At 38.9% G+C, this 24,607-nt stretch overlaps 1 protein-coding gene across 6 annotated transcripts in view; it reads right to left on the bottom strand.

Moving 5' to 3' along the window:
* NIPBL (NIPBL cohesin loading factor) overlaps positions 1 to 24,607 on the bottom strand; it is a 126,649-nt gene that overhangs the window by 3,187 nt on the left and 98,855 nt on the right. For all 6 annotated transcript variants that reach the window (XM_083703370.1, XM_083703373.1, XM_083703371.1 and 3 more), the window contains 28 exons: positions 24,260 to 24,491; positions 22,643 to 22,794; positions 22,129 to 22,209; positions 20,719 to 20,819; positions 19,334 to 19,472; positions 18,238 to 18,320; positions 17,726 to 17,858; positions 16,997 to 17,140; positions 16,339 to 16,428; positions 14,652 to 14,866; positions 14,433 to 14,535; positions 12,769 to 12,867; positions 12,520 to 12,666; positions 12,031 to 12,165; positions 11,430 to 11,528; positions 10,416 to 10,469; positions 9,919 to 10,027; positions 8,651 to 8,787; positions 7,618 to 7,758; positions 7,207 to 7,300; positions 6,953 to 7,107; positions 6,694 to 6,784; positions 5,700 to 5,873; positions 4,200 to 4,390; positions 3,559 to 3,666; positions 2,714 to 2,914; positions 1,507 to 1,653; positions 16 to 308 (listed from right to left, as the gene is read on the bottom strand). In XM_083703370.1, the coding sequence (XP_083559496.1) occupies positions 16 to 308; positions 1,507 to 1,653; positions 2,714 to 2,914; positions 3,559 to 3,666; positions 4,200 to 4,390; positions 5,700 to 5,873; positions 6,694 to 6,784; positions 6,953 to 7,107; positions 7,207 to 7,300; positions 7,618 to 7,758; positions 8,651 to 8,787; positions 9,919 to 10,027; positions 10,416 to 10,469; positions 11,430 to 11,528; positions 12,031 to 12,165; positions 12,520 to 12,666; positions 12,769 to 12,867; positions 14,433 to 14,535; positions 14,652 to 14,866; positions 16,339 to 16,428; positions 16,997 to 17,140; positions 17,726 to 17,858; positions 18,238 to 18,320; positions 19,334 to 19,472; positions 20,719 to 20,819; positions 22,129 to 22,209; positions 22,643 to 22,794; positions 24,260 to 24,491 (3,848 nt within the window). The remainder of the gene's footprint in view (positions 1 to 15; positions 309 to 1,506; positions 1,654 to 2,713; positions 2,915 to 3,558; positions 3,667 to 4,199; positions 4,391 to 5,699; positions 5,874 to 6,693; positions 6,785 to 6,952; positions 7,108 to 7,206; positions 7,301 to 7,617; positions 7,759 to 8,650; positions 8,788 to 9,918; positions 10,028 to 10,415; positions 10,470 to 11,429; positions 11,529 to 12,030; positions 12,166 to 12,519; positions 12,667 to 12,768; positions 12,868 to 14,432; positions 14,536 to 14,651; positions 14,867 to 16,338; positions 16,429 to 16,996; positions 17,141 to 17,725; positions 17,859 to 18,237; positions 18,321 to 19,333; positions 19,473 to 20,718; positions 20,820 to 22,128; positions 22,210 to 22,642; positions 22,795 to 24,259; positions 24,492 to 24,607) is intronic.

A 24,607-nucleotide genomic window follows, 5' to 3' on the forward strand; every position in this document is an offset into this window, starting at 1 on the left:
TTGAATGCTCCTCACCTGTCAGAAAATCCACAGAGGTTCTTCAAATGCTGTTTTAACATCAACAGCAACAATATGCCCTGGGAAACATTTGCAAATTCAATGAGAGGAGCTGAATTGTCTGGCAAACATTTCATGACAGCATTTATATCATTCTCTTCATCAGTATCTGAATCAGACTCTGCACGTTTTCGCAACTTTCGGGGTTTGTGAACTTCCTCCTCACTGTCGCTGTCACTTTCACTGTTACTTTCACTCTCACTCTCTTCATCAGATGATGGCTTCCTTTCTTTTTTATATTTCACCATAGACTGAAAGAAAATGGCAGGTAGTTTAGAAAAATAGCAAACACCATTATCAGTATATTATAAAAAGGGATTTGAAGACCGTTCTAATAATAATAATAATAATTTTTTATTTATACCCCGCCCTCCCCAGCCAAGGCCGGGCTCAGAGCGGCTTACAAGCAATAATAAAAACAAGATGAATGATTACAACTTAAAAACAAAAATAAAATACAACATTAAAATAATGGAACATTAAAATATTAAAATGTAGCCTCATCGCAGGAGAAGGAAAAGACATGTAGTCATTCACCAGTATGAACTATCAATCAAGGGAAATTAAGTGGCGAGATTTTGGGAAAGCAGACTCAAAGGATGAACTACACGCACATCTAAGCTATTAAATATTCAACTCAGAATACAGTCAATGCATCCTACAAGACAAAGGACCGCTTAACTTGATTATCAGCAGCCCCTTACATGATTGCAGCATTTCTTTTTTAATGTATGGGTGGTAAATGTGCAGTGGGGGTGCAGGGCCCCAGCTGGTAGGCACAAGATTCGTGGCACATTCAGAAAACAGCAATAGGGTTCATTGTCACTCTCCCCCCCATTGATTTTTTTTCTTTTCTCCCCCCCCTCCCTGCAAAAACAGTTTCCCGTTATTTCATATTTTCTTACAAAGGAATGTGGATTCTGGGCCTCTGACAAGAAGTAGTCAACTATGGACAGATACTTAAATCTACAAGATGGGTTGTGTTTTGGCTTATATTTATTTATTGTTTATTTATTTAATAAAATTTATTTAAAAAAACCTGCAAAGTGGTTTACCAAGACAAAACAAAGAAAACACCCACAGCGATAAAATGAAGAAAAATCGGCTGCACGCAGGGGATGGGGTGAAGGCAAGGCAAGGCCTAATCTACTCAGCCTAGTCTCATTTTCTTCACATAGACAGACTTTCCAGGACCCAGGAAGCCCAGTGGAGTATAGGGCAGTAGGGTGGTTCATAAACTATTTTTTTAAAAAGTGCCTGCTCCCAAGGTCTTATCTTACTAAACTAGGGATTATATAGCTATATCTGAAATTTCATGCATATTAGTTAATATCTTGACCCAGCTCCACTGAATTGAAATTTCAGCCCTCAGGACATAGGAAAACGGCCAAGTAAACAGCTATTTTTGTGGAAGAGGGAGGTAATGTTGTATAATATAATTCCACTTACCTCCTTAAATGACTGGAGGAGGTTACTACCAGAAACTGATAATGTGATGTCTATATGGTGCATTATAAAAAGTGGCTCTTCCTGGGTTTGGTAAGGAAAACAGGCTAGATTGTCTGCTATGTACAAAAGCTGATTCACCTCCGTTTTCTGTGGAAGTAGAAGAAAATAATAATAGACAGATACACATATGCAATCATTTCTGTGCTCAATGAGCTCCATGCCACATTCTTGCTCCTTGAATACAGTATCCAGTGAGTTCCACCCAACATTTTTTGGGGGAGGGGGGATTTCCACGTGTTTCATCGTGTGTGCCGCAAGGCCCACCACCATTGCAAGACCTGGCCCCTCAAGATTGGTAGGCTCAGCCTTGTCCCAATAGATTCTTTTTTGGGGGGTGGCTGAAGACATCTCAGCCCTACAGAGTTGGCACATTTAGACGGCATGGAGGAGATTCCGTTGTGCAAAGGCAAAGTAGTGGATTCCCACTACTTTGAATACAAACCATTATGCCTATTCCAAGTTATGAGCATGAAAAGCTCTTGCAATTGTAGTCACTGAAACATCACAGAAGGAATGGATTCTGTCTCCTGGTGCCTCTACCCACTCCATCTATAAATACAGGGGCTGTGCCAAAAAAAAAAACCAGAGAGCTCTTTTGGCATTGGAAGGAAGCTAAGATGAACCAGGAAAGCCACAAGCATTCTGGGAAGAGAGAGGGATGGGTTTCACTCCTGTCAAGGAGAAGAAGTGAAAACTCAAATCTGACCAAGCAACTGCCTTGTTAACCCTATGGATGGAATCCCGCATTTAGGAAAACCTATAAATATTATTGAATCAAGTTTAGCACTGTGTAGGGGGAATGCATCTTCATTTTTGTTAGCAATTCTCCAGGCCAGCCTCCCCCAACCTGGTGCCCTCCAGATGATTTGGATTCCCATCAACCCCAGCTAGCATAACCAAAGGTTAAGAATGATGGGAATTGTAGTCTAAAACATCTGGAGGACACATGATTGGGGACGGCTGCTCAAGACAATGAAAGAAATAAAAAAAATGCCAAAATTCAACATGTCACTACTTAATTTCTATGTAGCTATTATACTGCAACTTTTATACTATTTTCAAAACCAAATATCCTCTCCAAAGTAGATCATACTTCATCAAAAGCACTTTTTAAAAAGAGTATAGAAAAGGTCTGCATTAGACTCACAGCTGTGTCATCAAAGAGGTTGAGTAAGGAAATGAGAAAGGCTCGTCGGTGTTGTCGGTTTCCTCGGATCATGGAGTAAAGGTGTGAGCACAAAGCACTGCTGGATTCATCATGCCTAAAGCCCCTCACAGGATCTTTACGGCAAGTGTTGATTGCTTGCTGCACCTGGTATGACATCTTCATACCAGCCACTGCTTTCATCTGAAGTTAAAAACATTTATAAGTCTTCATTTTGCTTAGGACAAACAGAAAGAGGTTGCCACAAAGATTTGAGCTCAAAGTTACCTGTTTCAGTTTCCCCAATAGCTTTCTACTGAACAATTTACAAATCATTTGCTTTTTTATAGCAAACATGCACAATTTTGACACATTGGTATACATGTTGCAGTTAGGGGGATTATTTTGTTTTTAATATTTGTAGACTTTCTAGGCCAAGGAAGAGAAAATATATGTGTGTTTTCCAAAGCTATTCTAGTTGCAATGCAAGCATTTTTGTTATACTGTGAATTGAGGCAGAGTTCATATCTACATTCCCAGTTTGTTAACCACAATTTAGCAAGCCAGGATTGCGCATCAGGCATCATCTCTTCCCTGTGCACAGATCTTGATAAATGTAAACTACAGTTGGTCATTACTTCCAAAACAGGATTTAACGCCAGATCAAATTGTACTTGAAGATCCTAGTCAGTAAATACATTCAACCACCGTTCCCCATTTTACTAGCAGGTCTGTGACCATATAATAAATGACTGGTTTGTTGGTTGGTTCCCCATTTTGGAAGTAATTACTGAATGGCTTCACTGGAAAGGAACAAAAATAAGCACAACAAACAGAAGCATACATACATGAATAAATCCAGCATATTTTTTGTCAATCTCCACCAGCTGCTGGTCTGCTTTGTTCCTCATAGAAGGCTCTGGATCTGTGCCCATAGCTATTAAGTATGGCACACACTGAAAGAGAGATAGAAACATTGTAAAATCTTCACATATGCCTGCAGATGTCTATATTTTCCTCCTTTTATATTGTACATGTTTGACATGCTACAAATATCCATAGCCTGCAGAGCACCATAAAAAGAGGTCTGGAAAGGCTATGTGAACACCACAGAGCTACACTGTGAAAACTGTGTAATTTACTTCTTGATTTCAGTTAAGAACCGCAAAGTAGAAACAAAAATATCTGACGAAGTCACTCAAATAATAGCACAACCAGGTGGTAGTTTTTGAAACCAGGTGGTTAGTTTTTGAAACTTTGAACCTTTTCTGGAGCACCTCTTAAGAGATTACAGATTCTATGAAAGAAAACCACCAGCTCCTGTGTCATTGTCTATAAGTCTGCAAATAAACAGCTCATTGATGTATTACTGAAAACGTAAATCAATTTGAAGATTAAGAAGTGCAAAAGGTTTTTGTGAATACGTTTTTTTATTTTACTCCAAAGCAGGTGTATATAGGATAGCAGCCCAAATTATGCAATTGCATACCTGAACTGGATGGATAAGACCCTGGTTTAATGTCAGTGCAATAACATTGAGTGCGAAATGACGAACGCTGGACTGCGTGTGAAAGAATGCCTCAAGGACCTGTTTGAGATAGAGCTGCATGATAGAGCTGCTCATCCCTGAGGAAATATCACCCATTTCTTTCAGATCTTCCTGCTTTGCTACCTTTTTCCCTATGAAAAAAACAGAAACCAAAGGAGATGTTTTATCAACACTTTTTATCACATTATATACATACAAGTATATGGTTTATCCTACTATATGGAACACTGGTTGGAAACAGCCTTCCTAAGGTATGGGCAGCAATTTTTTAGTGGTACTGCTTAACTCCTTCCTAACCAAATCCCTGGTCCAATATTTGTATGCTTTGCTGGAAACACAGAAACAGCATCTCCTTCTTCCCTACTAACTCATTTCATCAGCATAACGTGACAACATTTCAGCATGTGCCTCCTCACTAATTGGGATGACTGAAAGGCCTCTTGAGAAACACCATCACCGCTGAAGATCAAAAGATACAGTTTAAGCCCAAGCTTGATACCTGTGTCAAAAACATGGAGGCGCATAAACTTCTTGGTTGTTTTCAGCTGCAAATGCTTAAAGTTTCATTACCGCTACAGGAGAAAAGCATTGCTTATTTCAGGATATGAAACCACACAATATCATTTCTGTTGTGGTTTACTACAGAGGTAGCAGAAAGACTGGAAGGGGAAGTGCCTTCTAGTTTAACTATCCAGACAAGTCTTTCTTCTAAAAGAAACTGCCACCAATTCCAAGTTTAGGAGGGAAGGAAAAGTTTGAAGCAATTGCTCGAAAAAAATCTAAGTATCGTTGAAAACTGAGCCAGAGCTCCTCAGAAGCCCCATCACTCTAGAGCAAGTAGGTGAGAAACTGGAAAACAGCAGTTACTTTTGCAACTGCCATTGACAAAGGTTCTTTGAATAATTTGCATAAGCCCCGCCTGCTGAAGCAAGTGGGAGTAGTAATCCACTCCAGGGTAGCTGCCTCCAATGATGGAGAAACTACTTTTAACAGCCATTGTTTAAGTCCTTTTCTACATATGAAAAAGGCTAAAGTGGAAGAGCAGACTGTACCACTTCATACTCCAGGTGGTAGTTGCTATGCTTTTAATGCTCCCTCTCAAGAAACCTTCTCTGAAAAGCAACACACATACGGTTCTGGCACAGCCCTTTCACTGCTATGCCACTTTTCTTCTTGCAAATATGTTTTTACTTTGGGGGTGCATTCAAAATGTGATTATACACCTGAGGTTTACTGCTTAAACTGCATTCAACCATTTCATTCTGCTGCACGTATAGATCTTTCCTAATTTGTTATCCCATTATCTGTAAATTTTCAATGCACAGAAAGCTCTTTGTGAAAACAACATCAGAGATGGAACTGAAAACTAAGTTGCAGTTACTTGATATTAATTACTTCTTTAAAATGTTTACTTAAAGTGCAACAATGCTCATCACTCACATTCTCTATCTGCCTGCTGCATCCGTGTATCTTCCTCTTGGAGGTATGTTTGGAGATTTTTTAACACCTGGATTTTTAAGTTTACTGAGCTGTTCTTATCAGAGAGTATGCTGTTGTATAATGTTTTCACTTCTTGTTCAAACATTAGACCTGGGTGTTGTATGAATGCAAACCCTGAAAGAAAATAAGATGATACAATTTGGTATATCCTTTTACTGAAGCAGATTTTAAAAGAAAGTCCTGAGTGTTTATAATGGGGCCACATTCATATTTGCAGGCAACTTTATTTCAAATTCCTTTTGAAAAGATACTGTGCCAAATTGTGGAATAGTATCAGCTGCCTTACGACAGGACACAAAAAGTATATAGATACATAAAGTGGGTACTAACCCATTTTAGAAGCATTAGAATTTATCTGAAGTGTAAAACTTGCTTGCATAGAATCAAACTCTTACAATAATCTATCTCAACACAGAAGCAAATTCTCATGGAATACTGTACAGGTGGCGACCATTCTGCATAGGGGTTCCATTCCTGGCCCCTGTGTGTGTCAGCAGAGTGCATATTATCCTGTCCTGCCCCAGTTCCGCCCCCTTCTGGATCCAAAAGGACCTCATGTCAGCACAAAATGGTCAATGCCTATATTTAAATAGCAATTGCTCTGAATCATCATAACCAAGAACTCATAAGTAATCCTGAGTGTCTGTTCAACAAATGCAAAGGTAACTGCTATTCATCAAAGCAACTTCAATCCAGTGCAAGTTACTTCTGGAGGAGGGGACAGGAGGCATTTTCCCACCAATTTCCCCTTTCCCTTGCAAATTTCCAATTCCACCTGCCATCCACCAACTCTCTGGAGCGGATGGAGAGGCGTGTAGGAGGCTGCAGGGGAAAGCAGAAATCAGCAGAAGCTCTCTTTCCTACTTCCACCCGAACTTTGCCACTATAGGCAAATCTGTGTGCATCTAATACCACAGTATTTTGATGTTCTTACCTAGACCAATAATGGCTTTTGTTTGTACCTCTTCATCTGAATGTTTGGTAAAATACATCAGCAGCTCAAGTACTTTATCCTTAATGTTAACCTATTTAAAGGGGAAACAATGTGGATAATTCAGGGGAAAAACCTTGAGAAAATTTTCATTCATTTAAAAAGTAATCACATAGGAAAATCTGCTCATCTAGGTTTATTTTTCCCCAAAATGTCAGTCTATCCAATTGTAGTAGTAAGCAAATAAATACTGAATGTTTACCTTGCTGTTGCCTTTAAAATCTTCTTGATCAAAATCAAAATGCCGACACAGTGCACCAACAGTGAAAAGGGATCTAAGGAGTGCTGGTTTATTTGCTGTAAGTATAGTGCTGTTTGGGTCTTCTTGATGTTGACTTTTTAATTTTGAAAGTGCACCTGCAAAAAATGAAGAATACTTGTCTTCATAGTTTCTTTTCCTATTAGATGTTTAACTAACTTTCAAATAATGAAAATTCTGCATAAAAATTTACTTACCATAGTATCTATTAAAGCAGGCCCATACAAATTTGTAATTCTGAGTGACCTTGTTTACAACAGCCCCAAGACAGCTGACACAGTGTTGCACTACCTAGAAACAAAGCAGAACACATTAGATTTTGTTAGAAGTAATCTCTAAGACAATACAAAGCAGTCAGTGGAGAAATCAACATCTTGCTCTTATTTTAGCAAATGTCAAAAGCTGAAAGCTCTGCAGCTATTATGAGAATACAATTTTATTCTACTATATTTCTAGCTTTCTTTTCTATACGAAAACTAACATCTCTATAAGAAGACTAATGCTAATAAAGTGCAGTAAAAACCATTACAAAAATATGAAGTCAAGTCATATTTAACATGAGTACCATGCTAATGCAAAATGAGTTTGAGGTAGAAATTAAACCTTACTGTCATGCCATATTTGATTATAAGCTTCATGAGATCTTCTTCAATAGTAGCAAGGAAAGTCTCACTCGGATGTTCCATCAGTGGCACTACTAATTCTAAAATTTTTGCAACGTTGCAGATCACCATGAAATCATTTTGACTCTACAGAAAAACATTGCATATGGTTAAGCTTCTACACTCTTCATGTTCTGTTATACTACTACGTTATCTGAATAAAGTGAGTAACAATCACTCCTAGTGATCAATTCCATCTGTTTACAAATACACCTTGAATGGAATATTAAAAATTATATTGCAGATAGAAAAAACAGTTGCCAGTATGTGAGTTTAAACAGTTAGCAACTTTTAAATAAATAAATAAATAAATAAATAAATAAATAAATGTTAAACTAGCATCAGCAAATGGGCATATGACAAGGGCCAACACCTCAACAGAGCTCACTGTAAAGGGCCCCCTAGACCTGCTGCAGTGAGGAGGTAGGCTTACTGGGGGTGGGGCATGGAAACCATCTCCATAACTGGAGCTGAAACTGCCCTGCAGCAAACATAAAAAGCATATATGACTAACATGTAGATATTTGTCTAATAAGGTCCCTTCTGATGTGTACACACACACACTGCATGTTATCACACTTTCCCCATTTGCCAAGGGAAGTATTGGAGACCATGCAAACTTATTGGGCACATAAGGTTTGAAACTACCCTGAATTAAAGAAGAGTCATCTGCCTGAAAAGGAATGCTTTCTGAGGCACAAGAGGACTATCAACCTTTTTCCCAACCCGTGATCTCCAGTTTGCAAATTTAAAAGCAGCAAGATGTTTGCAACTGTTTCCTATGCAGCTAACCAATATATATAAAAAAGGAGTAAATCAGGGCAACCCCAAATTCCCCTGGAAATAGGTTACCTAGGCCTGGTGCCTAAAAGCCAATAGGGAAAGCCAATAACTTTGTTGCTTCCAATTTTCACTTCAAATCATGAGTTTCATATAACATAAGCAGAGGCAATGTGGGGAAACAGTAGGGAGTACTTACACTGCATTTAGTGGTAAGATATGGCTGCATGGTCATGGCATGTTTGACCATTAACTGGGGCCTGATTTTGCTGAATAAGAACAAAGTGGTTATGCAAGCTACCAAGCAACTTGAATTCACACCCTTATTGTCGGAATCTGAAAAATAAAGAAAAAAATGTAAGCATACATGTATATACATATGCACACACAAACACACTTAACTAATATTCCATTAAGATGTTCAAATATACAAAAACTGTTGTTAGTATTATTTAGTATCATGTGCGTCCTGGATATATTATGGACAATTAAATCAACAAGCAGAATTAGAACCGAAGCTGCTTGCAATGGCCAGGTCCATGTGCTGCTTCCTGGGGAGGGGAGAACTGTGAATATCTCATTTGCCCCCCTTCACCCATCAGAGGGCACAGTGCAACCATCCTCCTCTGACTCGAGGATGAGTGCCCTACTGTACTTCCGCCTTGCAGAAGTCAAAGGCTACAAAATAAGGGAAGGGCCCTTTAACAAACCAGCCAGCTTCACCAGCAAGGTGTAGATGCCTTAGGAGGAGAATGTTTCATCCAACAGTGCCCCCTTGGAGCTGTCTATTATCCTGTTCCTGTCTACTTTCTGGTTTGACATGACAACATCTGCTTCCTCTGCAACACTCAAAGCTTCCATGGGAACATTATTTAGATGGGTTTTTATTTCACAAGTGCAGAACTATTGCAATTCAGTTTAAGACCATAAAATGTGCACAAGAAAACTGCACTGTGTGCTTCATTTTGTAATGGATTTGGTTCTGAAGGCTGGGTCATAAGATGTTTCTCTCAGTGTGAACAGGTCCTCCTGTACCTGCTTTCTAGCTACACAATCACATGGTCAAGTGTATTTCATTTACTAAATTTATATCCCACTCTTCCCCTCTAAGGGAACCAAGACAGCAAACACATCCACAATAAATTTTAAAAAGCATTCTAAAACAGTTACAGTTAAAAATATCTAAAAAGTTACAGGTAAAAACATTTCATCCAGTGATCTCAGGATGGCCCTTACAGTATTCTTTAGCCACCAAATGCCTGGGTAGAGAAGAATGTTCTCCAATTCCTCCTGAAAGCCAACAGTGTTGGAGGCACACACACCTCACTACATGAGGTTTATATATGAACACACTTCTGCAATAATTCGTACAGTCATGTGGAAGAGTAACTTGAATTCCACCTGGAGCTCTGGTACCCACAAAAAATTCTACAAAGCTTATGAATGGAATGCAAATAACTGTTTTACCTGCCAGAGATTCTTCATACTTCAGAATGTGTTCAACCAAATTATCCACAAGCTGAGTACAGGCTTTCTTTACAGGCTTATATGAAGCATCTTCTTCAGATTTTAGCAACTACAAAGATACACAATATAGACAATGTTGATACTCATGGATCGATTCTGAGAATATACAAGCCATCTTCATAAGAAAGCAAAGAACTATATTTCTGCCACACATGGGAAGCAACTGTCAATAGGCCAATAATTTGAAAGCAGTGTACTGGAACAAAAGAAAAGTGTGTGTAATGGGGTTGGAGGAGGGTGACTTTCCTCACACCCTCCTGGCAACCCCCTCTCCGAAATGGCTTCCCAAAAAGGTCTTGCTCCTATTTCTGGAAACAACCTCAAGAATCCACCTTCACCTTCAAATTCCCATTCCACAGCCAACCCGATTCAGTATAAACCTCAAACTGAGGGGGTTCCATTTTTGAAAAAAATAAGTTATCTGAACAGTTACTTACATTTTGAAGAAGCTGTTCAAACCAATCATACCCTGTATCTCTACAAGCTGCGACCTAAGAGAAAATGAAAATACATTTTCAGATTCAAGCTGCCAACCTTCTATTGGCAAGCCCAAGAGGCTCAGTGGTTTAGACTACAGCACCACCCACAATAGTAATATACCAAATGTAAGTTTTTTCTAACCTTATGACTATTGCTTTATGTTACTGTCCCTTCACTCTGTCTAACCTACAATATTTTTGAAGCAGGGACCTCTTTCCTGTTAGGCTCTGTAAAGTGACATGCTCATTCATAGTACTAATAGGTTTCTGAATAGCATCTCAAATATTTGAAACACCATCTAAGTTCATTAATCATCAATGTAAGTCCAATGCAGACCAAATATGTTTTTGGAAACAATTTCAAATAAACATGAAATCTGCTTTATATAAATGAAAACTATAAAAATATTGTAAGTACAGTGGTACCTCTAGTTACGAACTTAATTCATTCCGGAGGTCCATTCTTAACCTGAAACTGTTCTTAACTATAGGCGTGCTTCCGCTAATGGGGCCTCTTGCTGCCGCTGTGCCACTGGCACACGATTTCCGTTCTCATCGTGGGGCTCAACTCGAAGTAACTCTTTCAGGTTAGCGGAGTTTGTAACCTGAGGCATTTGTAACTCAAGGTACCACTGTACTGCAGGAGTATTGTTAAACTCTCTTGAAAATATTGAAATCCATTTAACTTATGTTTACTTAATCAACTTCAATCCTACATACATGCTATACTAGAATAGTTGATCAGTTATAGGGAACCTCACTAAAAACCCAGAGTATTGTGCTACAAACTGCAACATTTGCTTGAGCACTACAGTATGAGAACTCACAGACTTTAAAGAATAAACCAACACTTTGGGACAGAGTATAATCACCAATCATGTCAAGGACAATAACAAAATTAGAACACATCAGATACAACTCAATTTATCACAATTGATACATTAGTCAATGGGAACAATAGCACTCTCATACCACATCTGTAATGTTCAATATTTTCCTGGTCATTGCTTCTTTGTCATTATGGGGGGTTGGAGTAAACCACAGCTTCTGGAATGTCTCATTTACCAGTTTCTGGAAATAAAATGGATAGATATTGATTAGGTAAAAGTAGCTTTCCACATTCTCTAAACTACCAACAAGAGTCTACAAAAAGCACAATCCACTAGACACACATCACGAGCAGTTCAACTTGAATGGAAGGGAAATCAGCACCAATATAGCCTCAGTCAAGCAACCTCCACCCTGCTGAAGCAGCAACCACCCACTGCTCACAGGAGATCCAAACACTGCTTTTGAGAAGTGCTTTAATCCCTGCTCAGTCCCACTGTCCCGGCTGCACAATCCTGTTACTTGCTGGAAACATGGCATGCTGCTAAGGAAGGATGTCAGCTGAATGGGTATGAGGACAGTGTTTAATCCTGCCTTAGCAGCATGCCATGACTTCAACAGATGGAAAGGTGGGCCTGGTTTGAGGGAAATGGCCTCACAGGCAAAACTGGAAAGGCTGCCAACCAAGATGGCCCCACAGGTCAGAGGCTGCTCACCCCTGTAGTAAATGATTTGTTTACTGTACCTTAATGCCTTCTTCATCGTTGACTCTGCGAATCATTTTCACACACATTTCTGTAATTTTGGGAAATGTTGGTTGTTCAATGCAGATATCCCTAAGAATCTTTATGACTCTTTTTCTGACACTAATACCAGTATCCTGAAGAAGCAAAAGAAAGAAAAAAGTTTAATATTGGGGGGGGGGGGGGGGAATCAGCATGTTACCCATCTTACAACACATAGGGCAGCTATAAGCTGATTAGCAACAGATAACTAATATAATGTCTTTTAAAACATAACCACACAGTACCATGGTTAATAAGCTAAAACACTTAGTGTAAAATCCTTACAAATGGAGAAAAAATCTTCTTAATGCTCACTATTGCCATTTGAGATGCATGTCAGAAACTATGTTTCAACAGAGGTGAACAGAGGACCATCATATTTATTTTCATCATAAAGAGCTATGTAAAAGTTGAACTTATAAAATGTTAGAATTTAAAAGTAGCCATACCAGTATTCGCTCAATCAGCATGTCATAATACTGTTCAGCAAGCTGTGGTCGACAAAGCACAAACCGACCAAGTAATTCCACGGCTGCTTCTCGTACACTAGTGGAATTGTCCATCAACCGTCCATGGACACCACGTTGCATGTCAAGCTATAAGCAACAAGCAAGAAAGAAACACAAAGTGAGGGAAACCATAAAAAGATGCTTGTGAGAAAAATGTGTGTATGATTACAGAGTGTTTTCTTTGTTTACCCTGGCTAGAATGCTGGGATCTACAGCAACAACCTCAGACAAACACTTCATGGCTTTTGTTCGAACAGCAATTGCATTTTCACCAAGCACACGCAGAATCTAATAAGAAAAAAAAAAAAGGCATTTTATTTGCTTTTGAAAAGAAGCACGCAATGTTTAACGAACAAAAATGAAGTGAGGAAACATGCTAGAATTGAAGTAAAATGAAAAACTAGCTACCAGAAATCTAACATAACCTCACCAAAGGGGCACTCAGTCAAACATATTAATTGCACCACCCCATTTCACTCCATGTGAAAGGTCCACATGTTTTGCCACAATTCAGTAGCCAAGCCATTATTTGAAATAGCCAATATTCCCCTCCTTCAAATCCTTGAACATGTGCACACTTGCATATGTGGAGGACTGGGGGCAAGAGGTGCCTTACGTCTTGCTGACATTTGAAACTGGCAGAAGCAGAAAGTGTTTGCCTGCTCCAAAGCCCAGCTTATTCCAAAAGGAGACTGGGTAGGGGCACCCTGTGTCCCACTTGATTCACTTATGGGGTGGGCAGGTGCATCCATTACCTGTGACACTTCTCAAGAATGATGTGAATTGAAGACCACTCCAGAGAATATTACGGCTGGCTGAACTGTAAGAGGGTAGGATTTTCATTGGCCATCACAGAGAAAGCACTTCCTCCTCACCAAAGATGCATGATTTTGGGGCCAGGAAAATAGACTATCCTGTCTATACCACTGTTGGGCAGATGCAGCAGTGCATTGGAACTCACCACAGTGAGCCTTGGCTGCTTGTATCAAATATGGTCAGGAAGAAGGTAAAGAGAACATCTAGGCCACAGCACGGAGCCTAGGTGAGGGACATTTGCCCCGGTAAGTGGATTTGTGGAGGGCGTGCCCCTTGAAATGAATGGAGGCTGTGCAATAGCAATGTTAGGTGGATTGTGCCCAGAGTGATATAAAATATGACTGCTTGCTTGTTGATAATGCCTTTGTTAAAGAGGCATCTAAGTATGTGTTTTCTTTTGATTTTTTTGTGATAATTTTGGATCAAGTCCTCCATAGTAGCTATTTCATTATTCTTTCTGCTTTTTTAATCCACTCTGGTCAAGAACCACAATGAAGGCCAAAAAATTAAACAAAGTAGGAGTACGCTTCTATTTCTGGAGGCCTAACGTGGTGACCCATTCAAACATGCTTGCATTCCTATTAAGTATTAATATAATCAAGCTACTAAATTACGACATTCATCATGGCAGTACCATGCACTGCAAGCAAACTACTAAAACTATTTTCTATTTTGAGTTATTAAGCTGCTCTACTATGATGTGTGAATGTACACTTTATGAGGTAATATCCTTAAAATTCAAGAATTCAAATAAAGTATATGTAGGCAAAGGACCATTATCCTTTTAAGACACCTTTTTAACTTAAGGTTCTTGTTACAAAAATGCAAAGATGAAATAAAGAGTTCAAGGAGGTGTGAAATGCATGCAGGATAAAGAAAAATGTTGTGGAATTGATACATAATTATGGAAGCATGTGGTGTTACCACGACCTATTAAATACCTGCGCTTAACAATGAACAGATATTGCACACTACCGCATAAGCGTTTGGAACCAGGAAGCCAACTGTATTTCACTAAGACTTCTGGCACAGTTTACCTGTGTCAAATAAATATCGAAGCTCTGGGCAAACGGCCTCATAGAGGCCAAGTAGCGAACAATCAAGCAAGCATCTTCATAGTCCACAGTATCAGAATTCATCCTGTAATGAAGTGGTAGAATATTACTTTAGCATTTGCTTATCAACAGAAGAATATGGCAATACATGAACACCAAATGTTGTTTAGTAAATAAAAATGAACTATCTGTGGAACTCACCTTAATGTACTGAACTGAGAAGGTGCCGTTTTAATGATGTTGCGAAGAAATTTTTTGCGACTTTCTGCTCTGTGCATAATTTGTCCCGTTGTCTCAATTTCTTTTGCATGGTGTGTTCCTTCAGATGAATCATCATCCTTCTGAGTTTTCATTGCTTTCTCAGTCTCCATAGTAGTGTCCCGAAACCACTGTGCTATATAAAATTTCCGAGAAAACTGGTGCAGCAGGAGAGAGTGTGGGAAAATAAATCCCAAAAAGGACAATGTCAGAAAGTGTTTCATTGCTTCTACTGTTTGTTGGATATGCTTATTTAGTATATTTTTAATTGATGAAAGATGCCTTGAGTATTTTTACAGCAACAGAAAGGAGGGATATAGATTTTCTTCAATAAGTAAGACACTAGTATTTTAGAATATATTGATCTAAGTTCTTGTTACTGGAAATGAAGCAGGGCATTTCCATATTCCAAGCCAACTACATTTTGAATTACATATAGCTGAATTTATCAACTGTATTTTGAGTTGCATATAGTTGAATTTACTCCAAAGTCATTTTCATGTACAAAGTCATTTTCAGTTTGCAAATACACTTTAACTCCTGGATTATTTACACTACAAAACATGATAAAACAATTATAAATTGATTTTTAGAGTCTATGATAAATGAATGTGTTCCTCAACTGCTTATTAAATGTGACCATCATAAAAGTGTTAGGGCCTACTCTTCACCTACCCAGAGTGCCTCTGTCCATGATAATACAGAACTGCTTACATGATAGGAAGCAGAGTCAATGACAAATTGAACCTGGGGTCTTCTGAATGTAAAGCATGTGCTATGCCTTGAGATGTGGTCCTTCTCCTTCATGGGGAATAGACCACAGTTGTCATTGACTCTGCTTCCTATCATGTAAGCAGTCCTGCATTATCATGGACAGAGGCACTCAAATGTGGTTCTGTCATCTCTTTCTTAGGTTATATTACAACCCCACAAACTTTAAAAAGAAAAAAAGTATTGCCAAATTGGAAGAACGAGCATTTTTATACTGAACAGTGGTGTAGTGGTAAACTTTTAGTGCAGGAGCTTGTCAGGACTGCCCCCAAACTTCCTAACACTGGGTGTGTATGAAGCAGAAAACAGTTTATAGTAAAAAGAGGCAATTTGTATGTAATACTAAAACACTGACATGTAAAGCTCAGCAGGGAAAAACACTAGAGTAATACAATTTGCCAGTTTTTTGCCTCATATCATAAAGCTACAAGTAACATGAACTTTATAACTGTTGGTATCAATCTCTACATAACCTTTTAGATGTCCATACATATATATGTTTAACTTTTGATGCCTGTGTATCTAACTTAGTTGCAGTTTCAAAGTTTCAAAGGCAGTAGCCTTTGTGCCACCTCCTCTATTGGTGTGCTAAGGGAGAAAGGCTTAAGGTCTCCCAAGACCTTACTCACTCAGCTTAAAAGGAAACAAGCCAGCACATTTGCAAGGTAAACAAAAGACCTTCCTTTCCAATGCAGCACCATGGTGTGTGGGTGGGTGTGCGCGTGCATGTGATTTCTTTCTGCAAACTTTGGCCATGCCCAACATGGACATACCACCCTCAAGGGGTTGGCCCACAGTTGATGTGGCCTTCAAGACAGAAAGGGTTAAGCAGACTTTCACTTAAACAACTACAACATACCACTAGTGATGCATCAGTTTCTGTATTTTCTTCCAAATAATCTAACAGTGCCTTTTGCAGTTGCTGGATTTCATCATCCCCTCCTGAGACCTGTAATACACAATATATTTTAAATAAAATTCACACCCTTTCCAATATCAGAACACACTAACTTGGATCAATTTGATCTAAACACACTTTAAAGTAAACAAATTACAAAACACACCGGGAGCATCAATATGTCACACACAACATGTTAACACACAACAAAAATAAAAGGTATCAAACAAAGTCGTCATACGCACAATCAATTAGTAGCAAGTGTGTGAAACACCATCTCCCAGCAAACCTGTTGGGCTGCTCCTTCTGCAGCAAATTTTTATTTTGCCATGAAATTAAATGTTGTCTCTTCCCCCTCACCCTCCACCTCCCACATCACCCCAGCTAACAGCTGGATGCTCCCAGAGGCAACTGCCACAAACTTATATTTTAAGGGTAAATTAATCAAAATGAGAGGTCAAAAGCACTCTTGATTTTTGAGAGTAACACAAAGAAGAAATCTCACAATGCTATTTTTCTCATTAGTGTTTTGTATGGGATGTTACTCCAAATATTTTATGGACACTAATCTCTACACTGAAACCTGCATTAAAATAATCAACAATAGCTTCACTCAAACCTGTTTTAAAATTCGAGCTATAGATCCTTGATCCATTTTGCTAGTGACTGCATCTTTCCGCAGCCGTGCTGCTACAGTACCAAGATAGTCGAGTGATGCCACCCTCAAAGCCATCTCTGTAGATTTATTACTGAATTGATGGACCTAAGAAAATGAAAGAAAAAAATATATAAACTTCATTTTTATTCCCCTCACATTTCAAGACAATATTGCTTGATCCTCTCCTACAATAATGGGAAGAGTTCAGTAACATTATTTAGCATTTCACATATAATTCAGGCCACTTCAGATCAAAAGCCTGAACTTCCCCATCCTCTCTCCATTTGTCAGAAAATTTCTTCTGCTTCTCATTTAGCATATCTTTACAGTTGACCAACATTAACTCAAGGATATTTCAAACATAGCTTTTGAAATCTGGAGTCCATTTCTGTAACCATGTTTAACACTGGTGAGACTTAACATGGAACAGTGATAATAGAGCAGGAGGGAGAAGAATTCAAAGTCTTGAAGAAGAAATGATAGGAAAAGGAGTGAAATTGCCTGTTCTTCATCCCTCATCCTATTTAAGGATCACTCTTATATTAAGTCTTCACCAGCTCAAAGTGCATTGCACTGCATGCAACATGCAGATTCAGTACAATAAGACTATTTTCACAACTTACATCAAAATAAGCAAGCCATTATTAAAAGTGAAGCAGAATTATTGCTTCAAAAATCCAAGCATCTTACCAACAGTCTTCCCAATAGACTAAGTAGTAACTCCGCAGCTGGCCATTCTGGTTTGTTGACCGTGGAAAGGAGATCCTGAACAAAGTTCTCAAAGAGTGGCCTATAATCTTCTTCCCCTTGCTTGCTACCACATCTGTTTGAAGAAAGCAATGAAAAGGGGAAAATAAGACATAATGAATTCACCTTTCAATCAATTCTAGATTTTTCTTTTACATTTTAAGTGAGAATTTTCTGGCACTATATATATATAATCATAAATTTGGAACAATATAACAGTAATAAGCCTGATAATCACACCTGGGAGAAGAAGTATGCCTTAACATCATTTTGATGCCAGGTTAATGAGCGCTAAATATAAAAGAATTATAGAATTGTAAGAGCTTAATAAGGGAGGTAAGGGTAATATTTAGCATGATCCCTGCCTCTTGAGCAAGTGGAAGGAGACAAAGCCCTGCATGGACAGCAACACAGAAATAAAACTTATAACAGATGAACAGTTGAATTCTACTCACTTCTTGAGAAAAATGGAAAGGAAGTTTTGTGCTGTTCTCATGGCTGTTTCATATGAGTTTGTAATGAGGACATCCTGGTCCACCTGAAAATGAACACAGCGCCTGCTTACTGAATGTGTGTTGTGATTTATACAACAGCAAGTATAATACATACGTTTCTCAACTATGGACAAGGAGATGCAACCTTGCAATCACTTTTGAGTCTCATGAACATGAACAATACCGTATTTACTTGAACCTAACGCTCACCTTTTTTGGACAAATTACACTTTGAAAATTAAGGAGACCGTTAGATTTGATGGCACATTTACTATATTGGCCTGAATATAAGCCACACCCGAATATAAACCGCACCTTTAGAATTGAAAAAATAAATACCCAAATATAAGCTGCTCCCTTTCTCCCTGCTCCTGGCTACATACTGGAGGGGGGGGTGCATTGCTGGCAGCCTTTCCCCTTCCTCGCTCTCTCCTTCCTGGTCTTGGGGGAGAGGACGGGGAACTACGTGCAAGGTGGGCGCTGTTTGCCCTGCGCTCCTGGATGCATACCGTAAGCTTGCGAATATAAGCTGCACTTTAACTTTTCATGGTTGGAATTTGGGGGGAAAGTGAGGCTTAAATTCAGGCCAATACAGTACATTCACCAGCAAATACTTTTTTTGTTTTCAATGTTCTGGAAATTGAGGTGCTCATTAGATTCAATGGTGCATTAGACTCAGTATATACGCTACTTCATTAACTTAAAAACAAAATATAATTCACTCAGCCAATGAACACTGTGATCAAATAACTCAACCTCAGTTAACACAGTTAGTTGAATATTCAATTCTCACAGTTCTTTCAGTCTATCTGCTCTGTTGCCCAGGTTCACTTTTCTTCCTCTATGATATATTGTGTTTACTTGCTTCCTCTCTCTTCAGTGCCTTTTCAACTTCTTCAAGTGTCACCAACTGACATTTCCCCCTTTGCTCTTTCCCCACATTCCATGCCAGACCCATCACTGGCCCAGCATTCCATGAATTCATTATGATAATGGTAAGAACTATATGAACATATGCTAAATACATATATCTTCATAAATCTAAAGCATTTTTCACCTTCTTATTTGACTCCTCTTCAGAATTAGAGTCCTTCTCGCCTGATGGTAGATGCACAACACACTGAATTAGTTGTAGCACCAGTGCGGTCACCATTTGAATATACATAGGTTCACCATCAGTGTCGCTGCTGTTCAGTCTGTTGAAAAACACAAACCTATTTTACTAATGTTAAAAATGAACCCAGTGGAAAACACTAAAACCCTTGGCATTTTTTTCCAATGGCTTCAATTATTACAATGATCTCAAATCTTATTCCCACAATAGAGATGTGGTTTCGCATTCAAACTAAGCAATAAGCTTCCCCCAAAGAGCAGTAAATTTCTGGAACAAAAGTTGATCCAACAGAAGTGTATCACTTTACTTTGCAGCTACATGATTTAAGCCAGGGATGGGAACTTTTTTCCTCTACAGCCCAGCTTGACTACAAGCAAGGATGTAGAGGAAGACCCCTGACAAAAGCAAGACTTGGAGTTGATGCTGAATTCAAGTCCCACTTTCAGCATGCATCAACTGCATGTGAAAGCTTTGGATCAGGAACCCCAGTGGAGACTGCAGTCACCACCCATGAGTTACGACAGCAACCCACAACTTCAGAAGGGATCGGCAGCTCCCAAGTGCTATGGAACAATTGGGAGTGCACTTCAAGGCTTTTGGTTGTTCATGTGCAGTAATGTCTTTACCTGTCCTAAACCTAATACTGGGTGTAGATACAGATTGACAGGAGGTGTATGGCATGGGGAAAACAGCCTTGTAGGCCAAACAAGACCTGCTGGGTCTAATTTGGTCTGCAGGCCAAACTTTCCCCATGCCTGATTTAAGCATTGCTGCCTCACACTCATACATCTCCTTCCTTCAATGTTATCCCACCCTTCCTTTATAGCATTCAGAGTGGCATGCTTTGCATGGCTTGATCCTATGCTATGCCCCACCCCTCTTTTGTCATCTCATCAAATCTGTGATTTAGGTTGGGCTGTAATAGTAGCTGGAGCAGGTCACCCAGGGAATTCCATGGTGGAGTGGGGATTGGAATAGATGCTTGTCTAGTCTTAGTCCACTAAACCTCACTGGCATTTCGTTAACCAATATTCAGTTAAGCCATATTAAAACAAAATTGAAAAGTTTCAAGCAAAAAGAAGGGGATGGTAAGAGTTTTCCCTCATCTGACATTTGATGTATTTTCTGCTCTCCCAACAGCCACAAACATTGTATGCAAAATCTGAAATTGCACCTTAGATTCAAATCCCAACCCTGCAATTAAGCATACATAGTTTGGCTTAGCATGTCCCTTGAAGCAGGCAGTTAACAATAAAATGTCTTTTAAAAACCCAGACTTCTTCAAAAGATGGGAGGAAAGGGAGAGAGAAATTAGCACTGTACAGTACCTGAAGTTCCTCAGACTTCTTTTGCTGGTTGGTAACCTTGCAAGTGAAGTGAAAATTTCTTCTAATATCAACTGCCTATGCTTTTCATATCTTGAGAAGACCTGAAAAAAATTCATTATGGTTATTATATGTATTTTATTTCCTGTTTATTTTGCTGTCCAAAATACAAACTGTTTTACAAACACACATACACACTTATTAAAACATAAAGTTATTTTCCTATTACCAATCAATATCTATAGCCAAGAGGTATGAATCCAGAAAAGTGGTATTAATGTAAATGTATTAAATGGTTTAAAATTATTTTGGAAAAGGTACTACTAACATCAGTTTAAGAGAGTTGAAAATACCAACTCAAATTGTTTTCTAAGTAAACTTTCAAACCTAGTGAGGCTCACCAAGTTGTTCACACACTGAGCCATCAGGCAGGACAAATTACCGTACTTTTTCGTGAATAAGACAAGGTTTTTTTACTCTAAAATAATGTTAAAAATCTGGGGTCGTCTTATACATGCATAGTGCAGAGGGGAGATGGGCTATTGGTTGCAGCCACGAGCAGGAGCTTGTCAGCGGCGATTTGGTGGGTGACTGGTGGCTGCGGCAAGGGCTGCTGTGGATTGGCTGTCGCTGCGGCAATTGGGCGTGCGAATGCCGGCTTCTGTCGGCAAGCGAACAGACGCTTTGTGGCTTTGGCGACACTTGCGATTTGTAGCATTTGTCAGTCGAGTTAGTGATTTTTGGCACTCCCCCCAAAAAAGCTCAGCAACCCTAGGCAATCCCTCCCATTTTCTTACATTGGAGTCCCCCAAAATAGAGGTCGTCTTATACATGGGGGCGTGTTATACATGGAAAAATACAGTAGCTGCTTTAAAGCTGCTGTCCTAATCTACACTGCTTCAAAAGAAATTAAAAATCAGACCAATCTGCATTTGCTATAGCAATGAGATTTCTCTCTCAGGGATATCTCCTTGTAGGTTTTCAGCTGCTCTCAGCATGCCCCAAATCAAGTTAGTATCCCATCATAGACACATCAGACATGGTCTCAGTAACATAATTCCTTAACCCTTTCCTACTATCAAAGCAATAGATTTGTTTGATCGGCAGTGCTCCTGCCAGCATATCCTTCCTTCTAACAATTAAGGTAAATAATGGTGTGAAAGATCAGTGGCGTTGTTATACTTTTCTCACAAACCAGCTGCAATCTGGGTTATGAGGCAAAGCTTAGTGGGAAGTAGTTCAGTGGGGAAAAGAACCTGTTGCCAGGCAAAGTTAGAAGTGAGGGCATGATCAGGACCAGATTAAGTAATTCATGAATGTCACCCCCCCACAAAAGTTCCTTAAAAAACCAACAACAATACCAGAAGTCATTCATTTCTTTACAATTAAATATTGGTTAAAAGGTGTGCTTACTGCAGTGACAAGTTTGATGGCGCATAACTGAAGTTCACTGACATTTTCTACAAAAAAAGGTGTTATCCCCATTGAAGAAACCTATTAACAGAAAAGGAAATATATACATAAATTCTCATAATACTTGATAAACGAAAATAATATCTTTTCAACAGAAAAAGACCTCTGATCATCATCTTTTTAATTGTGTTCTCCAGTTCCCATACTAGTTGCAGTAGCATACAACAGGGATGAAAAGCACCTCAGATTTAAGACAGAAAAACACATTTGTTTTCCTTGGGTATTTTGTAGTCATTGTTCTTCAAAGATTCATATATTTTCCATATCATATATATTCATAACTGACTGTCCAAGTTGCCTTATAAAACAATTTTTAAAATCTAGTAGCTTAAATTTAAGAAGTTTCATCATTACTGCTTGTAAAAGAAAAAAAAAATCCACTGGAGAAGAACTTTAGACCTGTGTGTGTGTGCAGAAGGGGAAGAGAAATCTGGATAAAATGGATCAAACTTACCTGAAGAATAGTGGTGTCAGTAAGAAGCTGTATCTCCAATAGTTCAGCCAAACTGCTAACAATATCACAAATTTTGTTGTATAACATCACAATTACTCTTTGCTTATGGGTAGAACACTTGGCACGCTTTGCTTTTGAGCTTAACACACCACCTAGTAAATTTTAAAACAAGACACATTTTTTAGAAATTTAGCATAATGCAACCATATTAGATATAAAGCTGCTCCTCACCAAGCTCATATATTTCTCTTATCTCCTAAGATGAAATACAGTGGTACCTCGGGTTACAAACACCTTGGGTTATAAAAAATTTGGGTTACAAACTCCGCTAACCCAGAAGTAGTACCTTGGGTTAAGAACTTTGCCCTAGGATGAGAACAGAAATTGTGCATCGGCAGCGGGAGGCCCCATTAGCTAAAGTGGTACGTCAGGTTAAGAACAGTTTCAGGTTAAGAACGGACATTCGGAACAAATTAAGTTCGTAACCAGAGGTACCACTGTATAGTTAACCAAGTTGACTATAATAAATCAAGTTGATTGCATGTATTGTATGTATGAGAGGAGAGAGACCTTTTGAAGGGAACACTTAATGAAGCTTTTACACAATTAAGTATGCAAATTAAATTTACTCAAATCAATTATGACAGGACACCAAATAATTTCAGACTGTTCAAATCCCGACAGGATTTTCCCATAGTCAAAATTTTCAGGGAAAATGCAACTTATACTTTAAGTTGCAGTTGGCACAGCTACCAATGGGAACCCTCTAAAGCACAAGCCAGTATTTTGAAAAATACAAGAAGAGCATAATGAAAAAGAAAATAGACCGCTGTGATGTGCTTTGCATGGGTCTCTCAACAGCTATACATCACTAGATCAGCTAGCAGCTATCAATGTCTGCTAGCTGCAATGTCCACACAGTTGGAAGCAATAGGCTTCTCAATACCAGTTGCTGGAAACCACAGGAGGAGATGGTGGTATTGTGTTCAGATTCTGCTTGAGGGCTTCCCATGGGCATCTGATTGGTAACTTTGAGCACATGATGCTGGACGAGATGAACCACTGGTCTGTTCCAGCAAGGCCATTCATATGTTCTTATGGGGCTGTCCTTTCAATTGCTCCAAAATGAGCTGCCAGGTAGTCAATCAAATTGTTTTACACTTGTCTGAGCTTCACTTGTTGCCAGTCTCAATTCAAGGTATTGATAGTGACCTTTAAAACTCCCAAGCAATCTGGGACCAGAATATCAAGAGTTCCCTTTCTTCCATTACATCACATATACTTGGCAGTATTAATTTATTTTACCCTCTCTAGCCCTCACAGATCTCTCTCTATATTTTTAAATTTGTTGTTGGCAGACACTCTGGGCACACCAGTGGTGGAACAGAAAGGCGGGATATCAATACTTTAAACAAAATATATCTAAGTAAAGCTGAAAAATGCATACTTTACATTAGAGTGGTTGGGGAAACCCAGCCAGATGGGGTCTAAAGGAGGAGGAGGAGGAGGAAGAGGAGGAGGAGGAGGAGGAGGAAGGGATGATGATTTTGGATCTTCCTGTATATTGTCTACAATAGCATGATTTCAAAAAGCAAGAAATATATCTGTTATACTAACCACCATGAGGGTCCAATCGGTAAACAGGATCATACTGAGGATAAAGTGTGTTCTGTAAGTGAAATTTAGTGTATTGAATAACTCTTTCTATTACATCTTCAATATATACAGCTTTGGGCATGTTGGGTGATGTCATAATGTTGATAGCTGTAAGACAGGCATCTGCAGATTTTGTGACTCTCTCCATGATCAAGTCTCTCCATAATCTTTCCTCATCTTCAGTGTCGTTATTCTGCAGAAAAATTCAGAGTGCTAAGTTTAAAAGAAAACATTTTTTAAAAGCAATCAGAGACAATAAATGTGAGCAAAGTTTACGCAGAAATAGTTAATATATCAATATGAAAAAGT

This window comes from Podarcis gaigeae (assembly GCF_964106915.1).
Source record: "Podarcis gaigeae genome assembly, chromosome: 11".
Classification (NCBI taxonomy): Eukaryota; Metazoa; Chordata; class Lepidosauria; order Squamata; family Lacertidae; genus Podarcis; species Podarcis gaigeae.